The sequence below is a fragment of the Orycteropus afer genome, unplaced genomic scaffold, assembly GCF_000298275.1.
Source record: "Orycteropus afer afer isolate SDZICR_OR568_19922 unplaced genomic scaffold, OryAfe1.0 scaffold00388, whole genome shotgun sequence".
NCBI lineage: Eukaryota > Metazoa > Chordata > Mammalia > Tubulidentata > Orycteropodidae > Orycteropus > Orycteropus afer.
Genome location: NW_006921975.1, coordinates 750,156 through 759,658, shown reverse-complemented (window position 1 = coordinate 759,658; position 9,503 = coordinate 750,156). Strand labels below are relative to the sequence as shown.

Genomic DNA, 9,503 nt, shown 5'->3' with positions numbered 1-9,503 from the left:
ATTTATTTCTGCTCTGATCTTTATTATTTCCTTGCTTCTAGATACTGTAGGATTCTTTTGTTGTTCTATTTCTAGTTGTTGTAGTTGATGAGTTAAGAGTGTTGATTTTGTTTCTTTCCTCTTTTCTGAAGTATGCATTTATTGCTATAAGCTGTCCTCTGAGTACTGCTTTCACTGTGTCCCATAGGTTTTGGTATGATGTATCTTCATTCTCATTTGATTCTAGCCATTTTTTACTTCAATTTTTATCTGTTCTGGTACCCAGTAGTTTCTGAGCAGTGAGTTGTTCAGCTTTCATATGTTTGATGCTTTTTCCTTGCTCTTCCTATTATTAATTTCTAATTTTGTAACACTGTAGTCCAAGAAAATGCTGTGCAGCATTTCAATGTTTTTGAACTTACTGAGGCTTGTTTTGTGTCCTAACATAGGGTCTATTCTGGAGAAGGATTCATGTGCACTGGAATATAAATTGTACTTTTGTTGGGTGAAATGCTCTGTATATGTCTATGAGGTCGAGTTGGCTGACTGTATTGTTGAGTTCTTCTGTATCTTTGTTGAATTTTTTCTAGTTGACCCGTCCTTCTTTGTAAGTGGTGTGTTAAAGTCTCCTACTACTACTGTTGAGTCGTCTACTGTCCCTTTTAATTCAGTTAATATTTGCTTCATGTATTTTGTAGCATTTTCATTGGGTGCATAAATATTAATTATTGTAATGTCTTCTTTGTCAATTGACCCTTTCAGCATCATATATATATCCCTCCTTATTGCTTATGATGTTTTTCACCTTAATGTCTATTTTATCAGAAATCAATATTGCTACTCCTGCTCTTTTTTTGGTTTCCATTGGCTTAGTATTGTTTTTCCATCCCTTAACTCTTCATTTGTTTTTATCTTTGTGTCTAAGGTGGGTCTCTTGTAGGCAGCATATCAATGGGTCTTCTTTTCTTATCCAGTCTGCCACTCTCTTGACAGATGCATTTAGTCCATTCACTCTGAGTGTAATTAGTGATAGGTATGAATTGATTGCTGTCACTCTACTGTGTTTTTTTTGTCGTGTTGTTGGTGTTTCTGTGGTCCATATATTTTTCTGTGCTGAGCTCAGTTTGTTGGTTAATGCTTTCTCCCTTTTCTTCTTTATTGTTGGTTTTCTGCTTATTAAACCCATGTTTTCCTTCCTTCTGAATTTGCTTAGGGGGATTGTTACTTTTCTCTGTGGTTACCTTGGAGTATATTCTTGTCTCTGCATGTTTAGAACAGTGCATACTGTGAAGACACTGTCCTGTTTTCCTCTCCATTTGGAAGTTTGTACCTAGACATTTTATTCCCTCTGATAGGTTAGTTGCTGTTATGTGCTGACTGACTTCCTTGGTTTTTAGAGTACAATGTTTTATGGTCTTATTTTCAGTTTCTATTTCTGATTTAGTTTTAGTGTTGATGCCATGTATCCTGATATTGTTGATCTCTGTTGTGGGTTCTCTATTGGAAGAACTTCCTTAAGTATTTCTTGTAGGGTTGGTCTGGTTTTTACAAAATCCCTTATATTCTATTTTTTGGGGAATGTCTTGATTTCACCTTCCTATTTGATGGATAGTTTGGCTGGATCTAGGATTCTTGATTGAAAGTTCTTTTCCTTCAGTGTTTTATATATGCTGTTCCACTGCCTTCTTGCCTGCATGGTTTCTGCTGAGTAATCGGAGCTTAGCCTGATTTATTATTGTAAGTAATATTTCTTTTGTCCCGGGCAGCTCTCGAAATTTTGTGTTTGTCTTTAGTTCTGAAGAGTTTGATTATAATACACCTCAGTGTTTTTCTCTTGGGATCCATCTTCTGTGGGATTCTATGAGCTTCTTGGACAAATATCTTTTTTTCTTTCATGATATGGGAGAAGTTTTCTGTTAGCAGGTCTTCCACAATTTTCTCAGTGTTTCTTTTCACCTCTTCTTGTTCTGGAATTCCAATGAGTCTTGCATGGGTTTTCTATATGTCATCCCATATAATTCTTAGGTTCTCTTCATTTCTCTTAAATCTTTGCTGTGATTTTTCTTCCTACAGGCTGGTGTCCAGTTATTTGTCTTCTAGTTGGGATATGCATTCTTCAGCCAGTTCTAACCTACTCTTTTGTGCTTCTGTTGTGTTGTGTAATTCTGTCATTTTGGTATTCATCTTCTGGATTTCTAACTGCTGTTTTTGTATGAGTTCTGATTGTGCATTAATCTTATTTTGTTCTTGAATGATTTTCTTGAGTTCTTCCAGGGTACTGTCTGTGTTCTCCTTGTTTCTATTTGGGGTTTCCTTAGGCTCTTGTACAGTTCTATAAACATATTTTCTAAATTCCTTTTCTGGTAATTCTATTGCCTCCTCTTCCTCCATGCATGAGACTTTTGTTTGTGGTTTTGCTTCTAATGTCTTGTCCTGTTTGTTTGTTTCCTAGACATATTGAGGTTGTCTTTAACTATTGGTTCTGTATTGATTTTTACAGTCTCAGTTTTATGGTTTAATATTTGAAAAGGCAAAGCTGGTGTATTTTGTATTTTTTAGTTATTAATTCAGGTATACTGGGTTGCTCTGTAGTTTTGTGATGGTGGAATTGGTGTGTGGAACGTGGATATGGGTTTCTGTTTGTCGTAAAGAGGGTTTATAGTTCAAACCGGGAGGTTTTATGTTGGCTGAATGTGGTTTCTTCTATTGGATGAGTGAAGTTATTGGCGGAGAAGGTGAGAACAGAAGAATGAGAGCTCACTCTTGCCTGGGGCGGTTTCTAGGGCCTTGAGTGGGCTGCTACCGATGACGCTGTACTGTTATTTTCAGGCCCACAGCTCAATTTCAGCAAAGACTCCAGTTGTAAGGGGGTCGCCGCTTTCCACCAGGCTCAGACACATGCAAAAACCCCACTCCCGAGGCCCCTCAGCACCAAAAATCTGACCCAAGACAACTTCCTTGCTCCGTAATCCACCTCAGTGATTTCTCTCTCTGGCCCTCCCCACCCATGGTGCCGGCCCAGCCCACCCAGACTGCAATCCACTCGGGAGTTCCTCTGTGAGTCTGCCCACTCGCAGCGCCAAAGATTCACTCAGTTTCAGCTGCACTGGAGTCGGGAGAGTGCCTACTAGTAATCGGTGGTCCCAACATTACTGATAAAGTCAAGCGCGGACCTCTCAGAGTCACTAAGCTAACCCAAGCCCACCCAGTGACCTGCTGAGGTGGGAGCAGGCCCACCCTCCTGGAGCACCAATGCATTCTCTGCTCAGGTTTCAGCAGCACTGTACATGCCCTTTTACATCTAGACCCAAGTCACCGATAAAATCAGGCACTAAAGGTAGATCCTTTGGGTGATCGCTGATATGCTGATGTGGTCCCTTGTATGCTAGTGTGGTGTATCTTCTGCCTTAAACAAGGGAGGTCTGGGATGGCCGTTCTTGCCTGCCGGTTGCTCCCCAGGGAACTCTCCCATGGCCTTTCTTGGCTGCCCGTTCGTACGCCACAGGATAGATCTTATTTTTTTTTCCCTGTACCTTTCTTCCAACTCTACTCCTCTAAGTCTGGTGCACTCTGACTCAGTCAGTGAGCTGTTCAGAGCACCAGAATCCCTAATTCAAACTGCTGTAGCTAGTTTTTCAAGCACTAAGATGCTAGAGGGAAATAGCGTGGTGATCACTAATGAGATTCCATTTTGAATCTATGTCGTGACACTATTTCTGATTATAACTACTAGCTTAAAGATAACTGTCAACTGTGTTTAAGCTACTGCATATTTTCTTCCACAAGAAGTCCATTATTAATGGTTATTCTTTCGTTGATGTGTAACAGATTTAATAATAAAGGAACTACCTTCAGAATTAAGTCATATCAAGGACCACAGAAGATACAGTATTATCTCCCTTACAGAGGTATTACTGTCCTTCATACTTTGTTTCAACTTAAAAAAAAAGGTTAAAATTGAATGCTTGTGAAGGCAGGATATGGCTTTACATACTTCTGTATTGTTTGGATTCTTTGTTATGGGCATGTATGCTTTTTGAATTTTAAAAGGCAATAAACAAAAATAGCAACACTCACCTCAGCTTTCAACTGCTCTCCCCCAGTCATAGCCTCTAGTTGCTCCATTGTCATTTCCTCTGTAATTTCTATTCCTGCCATTTTTTGTACCACTTCTTTCAATATAAGCAGGTCAAAACTATTTTAAAAATAAAGAGTGAAACAATGTGTAGTTGAAACTTTAAATATGAAAGTGGCAACATATTTTAATAAATTGGTCATCCTTACATTATTTGTATATAAATATGGGAGAGGGGGCTGAACTTGTTTTTATGGCTGAGAAAAAGGAAAAGCTACATTCCTAAAATGGGATAAAAAATTATTTGACATCTGTTTATTTTAACTTTTTATTTCAAAATAACTTCAAACCTAGAGAGAGCTTACAAAAATAAAAATAGTTTGTGCAAGCCAATATACCTTTAATCCTAGCTTCACAACTATTATTAACATTTTTACTGCCATTTACTTTATCATTTGTGTATTATCTTTCCTGCTGTACATACACTCACACACAAATTTTTTTGAACTATTTGAGGGCTAGTTATATAAATCATTGCCCTTTACCCCTAAACACCTCAGTGTGCATTTTCTAAGAATTGGGATATTCTCTTACAGAACCACAGCACACTTATCAACTTTAAGAAAACTAACACTAACATGGGAACTCTGGTGGCATAGAGCCTAAGGCATTTGACTGCTAACCAGAAGGCTGGCAGTTCAAACTCACCAGCCACTCCTCAGAAGGAAGACTAGGCAATCTAATTCTGTAGAGATACTGCCTCTAAAGTCCAAGGAGGGGTTACTATGAGTCAAATCAACTCCACAACACAATACTTATATCTAATCTACTGCTCGTACTTCAATCTTATCATTTGATCCAATGATGTCCTTTATAGCATTTATTTTTCCTTGTACAGGATGCCCAATATACTACTGCTGGTATAGGGGCATCTCTCTAAGCAATCCACTTACTAAAATGGAAATAAGTGAGAAAAGAATATATACACGGGGGGGTTGGTGTTCAAATTGTACTATTTAGCCTAAAATGATAGAACGTTAGTGTCCAGCCCTAGGTACATGTGATAGTTGGAGTTGTGTGTCAACCTGGCTAGACCATAATTCTGTGTGGCTTAAGCAACTGTGATATGGATTGTGATGATAGGATAAGATCTATATACTTTGAGCAGCCAATCCGTTGAAAGGGAGTTTCCCAAGGGGTGTGGCCTGAGTCCAGTATATTTATGGACATCCTGGGAAAAGAGACACTCTTCTGTGGATCGTGATTCAGTTGTGCTGCCTACAACTGTTCGTGAGTGAACACCATTCACCCTGGAGATCTTGGATTCATCAGTTGTTGGAATCAAAAGCCAGTATACTGCATGCCAATCTTAAGCCCCTCAGCCCCTGCAGCTGTGTGAGTCAGGAAAAGCCTCCAGCTTGATGTTTGAACCAACCAATTGGGACTTGCCTGCTTCTATAAATATGTGAGCCATTTTCCTAAAGTAAATTTCTCTTTCTCTCTCTATATATAAGCTTTACTGGTTTCGCTTCTCTAGAGAACCCCGTCTAACACATTTGGTACCAGGAGTCGCTCAAAGAGATAAAATCGTAAGGATGGGCTTCTTAAATTGGTTCTCCAATTTGATTAATTGCAAAGGCACTGGTGACCCTGCCTCCATTACTAAAGAGAGCCCTGCTAATCCATGGCATGAGGTGGCAACCTTAATATGCAAAATAACACCACCAATAGATCAAGTACTTGTGATAAGTGAGGCTCTGGGTGATCTCATACTGGATACTTTTATGCAATTTTGTCAGCATGAGGAGTATAAGGAAGCTGGTTGGTTGGTCCTACTTACACTAGACAAAGTGGTGAAAGAGTGAGATTTGCTCAGGGCTGCTGAGTCACAGCTTAAGTGCCCCATAAAAGACCTCAATGTTTCCAGCTGGGCTTTGAAAAAAAGCCTCATTTCTTCTAGTAACAGAGATGATATTACTGAAAAACAAACCCAGAGTCTGATGGTAAGGGTGTCTGAATTACAACGCCAATTAAATTACCAATGCAGAATGGTGTCTGAAGATAAAGTGAGGGCATTGATTGGGAAAAAATGGGATCCTAAAACCTGGAATGGGGAAATACGGGCAGAAAGTCAGGAAGATCAGCATATGGAATCTCTAAATTATGTTGAATCCCTCCCATCTGAATGGATTACTGTAAAACCATTACCCACTCCACCTCGGTTTGATGGGATTAACCCAACTGTTCCTGCTGGGTGATTGCCTGAGGCAGAGGCCATGGATGACATTCCTGAATACTCTCAGGAACTGCCCGAAATACCCACTTTTGCTGCTAGACCTATAACTAAAGTTAAGTCCAAGCGAGCCCCAAAATGGGAAATACAAAGTGTGACTCAGGAGGTGGTATGCTACACTACAAAAGACCTACTTGATTTTGCTAACATGTACAGACAGAAACCTGGAAAATATGTATAGGAATGGCTGGTTACTAAGGGTGTGGGATAATGGTGCAAGGAATGTAACATTGCATTAGTTGGAGTTTATTGATTTAGGACCACTAAGTACGGATTCTTCAATGTTTCAGCTCGTGAGATTAGGAAAAGATCTAATAGTTTATTTGGTTGGCCTACTGAAGCGTGGATTATGCAGTGGCCTACCTTAAGTCAAACTGAAGTACCAGATCTGCTTTGGTATAATGTAGATGAAGGTATCCAGAGGCTAAGAGAAATTGGCCTGTTAGAATGGATTTATCAGATTAGACCCCTAGAGCCAGAAATGGAGAGTCCAGAAGACACACCTTTCACCAGTTCAGTGAGGAATAAATTTGTGAAGGGAGCTCCAACATCTCTGAAGACTGTTGTGATTGCTATTTTATGTAAGCCGGATTTGAGAGTGGGAACTGCCCTAATTGAACTAAGACAATTAACTACAACTGGGCTGATTGGACCCCTGTGGAAGTAGGGGCCAAGTGACAGCAATAAATCGGCAAAGGCAAGGTGGGCATGGTTACCATAATGGACAGCAGTCAGAACAGTAATCAAAATAGTCTGACTTGTGTGGAATTACAGCACTGGCTACTTGCGCATGGTGTTCCTAGTAGTGAAATACACGGCAAGCCTACTAAATATTTACTTAATCTGTATAGACAGAAGAATTCTAGGTCACATGAACAGCAACCTAGATTGAATCACCAGAATACAGTCACGGCCTCTCAATCAATTCCCAGACTTGAGTCAGTTTACAGACCCACAATCCCTTCAATGAAGGACAGGCTGGGTCCCTTTGAGGAAGGACCCCACTACACTGCCAAAACTTTATACTGTCAATCTTTCGCCCAGCCTTTCAAAAAGGGACCTGAGGCCTTTTACGAGAGTTTTACCTGAGGCCTCTTCCTCAATGAGGAAGAGGAAATAATCAGATTTTTGTGGATTACTGGACACTGGCTCTGAAATTACAGTAATCCAGGAGACCCAAAGCATCATTGTGGCCCACCAGTCAGAGTGGGGGCATATGGAGGTCAAGTTATTGATGGAGTCTTAGCAAAGGTGCATTTCACAGTGGATCCAGTGGGTCCCCAAACCCATCCTGTAGTGACTTCCCAGTTCCAGAATGAATCACTGGAATAGATATACTGAGCAATTGACAGAATTCCCACATTTGGTCTGTGATATGTGGAGGAAGGGCTATTATGGTAGGGGAAGCCATTAGAACTGCGACTACCTACAAAAATAGTAAACCAAAAGCAATACTGAATCCCTGGAGGAGTTGCAGATATTACTGCCACCAACAAGGACTTGAAGGATGCAGGAGTGGGGATTCCCACCACACCTCCAATTTAATTTGCCTATTTGGCCTGTACAAAAAACAGATGGATCTTGGAGAATGACAGTAGATTATCATAAACTTAATCAGGTTGCAGCTGCTGTTCTTGAAGCAGTTTCATTACTTGAGCTAATTAGTACATCTCCTGGTACTTGGTATGCAGCTATTGATCTGGCCAATGCTTTTTTCTTGATACCAATTTCAAAGACCATCAGAAGCAGTTTGCCTTCAGCTGGCAAGGCCAACAGGAACTCTCACAGTGCTTCCTCAGGGGTTATATCAACTCCTCAGCACTATGTCATAATTTAGTCCATAGGGATCTTGATTGCCTTTCCCTTCCATAAGACATCACACTGGTCCATTACATTGATGACATTATGTTGACTGGACCTAGTAAGAAAGAAGTATCAATGACTCTAGACCTATTGGTGAGACATATGAGTGCTACAGGTTGGGAAATTAACCCAACAAAAATCAGGCACCTTCCACCTCAGTGAAATTTCTAGGGGTCCAATAGCGTGGGGCATGTCGAGATATTCCTACTAAAGTGAAGGATAAGTTATTGTATCTAGCTTTCTCCACAACTAAAAAGGAGGCACAATGTCTGGTGGGCCTCTTTGGATTTTTGAGGCAACATATCCCTCATTTAGGTGTGTTGCTGTGGCATATTTATCAAGTGACTTGGAAAGCTGCCAGTTTTGAGTGGGACCAGAACAACAGAAGGCTCTGAAACAGGTTCAGGCTGCTGTGCAGGATGCTCTGCCACCTGAGCCATATGATCCAGCTGATGCAATGGTGCTTGGAGGGTCTTTAGTAAACAGAGATGCTGTTTGGAGTCTTTGGTGGGTCCCTATTGGTGAATCGCAACACAGACCCTTGGGATTTTGGAGCAAAGCCCTGCCATCCTCTGCAGATAACTACTCTCCTTTTTAGAAACAGCTTTCAGCTTGTTATTAGGCTTTAGTAAAGACTAAAATCCTAACTATGAGACAACAATTCACCATGAGGCCTGAGCTACCCATCATGAACTGGGTGTTGTCTGACCCACAGAGTCATAAAGTTGGACGTGCACGGCAGCACTCCATCATTAATGGAAGTGATACAGCAGAGATCAGGCTCAAGCAGGACCTGAAGGCACAAGTAAGTTGCACGAGGAAGTAGCCCAAAAGCCTATAGTCTCCACTCCAGTCACATTACCTTCCCTCTCACAGTATGCACCTATGGCCTCATGGGAGTTCCTTATAATCAGTTGACTGAGAAAGAGAAAATTTGTGCCTGGTTTATAAATGGCTCCACATGATATGCAGTCACCACTCAAAAGTGGACAGCAGCAGCACTGCAGACCCTTTCTGGAAATTCCTTGAAGGACAGTGGTGAAGGAAAATCCTCCCAATGGGCAAAACTTCGAGCTATGCATAAGCTGTTCACTTTCCATGGAATAAGAAATGGCTAGATATGTGACTGTATACGGATCCATGGGCTGTGGCTAATGGCTTGGCTGGATGGTCTGGGACTTGGAAGGAGCATGACTGGAAAATTGGATGTATGGGGAAGAGGTATATGGATAAATCTCTCTGAATGGGCCAAAGGAGTAAAGATATTTGTGTCTCATGTGAATGCCCACAAAA

General features: G+C 40.8%; 1 protein-coding gene across 1 annotated transcript in view; it reads right to left on the bottom strand.

The window, feature by feature from the left end:
• THOC2 (THO complex 2) overlaps positions 1 to 9,503 on the bottom strand; it is a 150,492-nt gene that overhangs the window by 41,849 nt on the left and 99,140 nt on the right. The window contains exon 20 of the mRNA XM_007953366.1: positions 4,057 to 4,174. Within this exon, the coding sequence (XP_007951557.1) occupies positions 4,057 to 4,174 (118 nt within the window). The remainder of the gene's footprint in view (positions 1 to 4,056; positions 4,175 to 9,503) is intronic.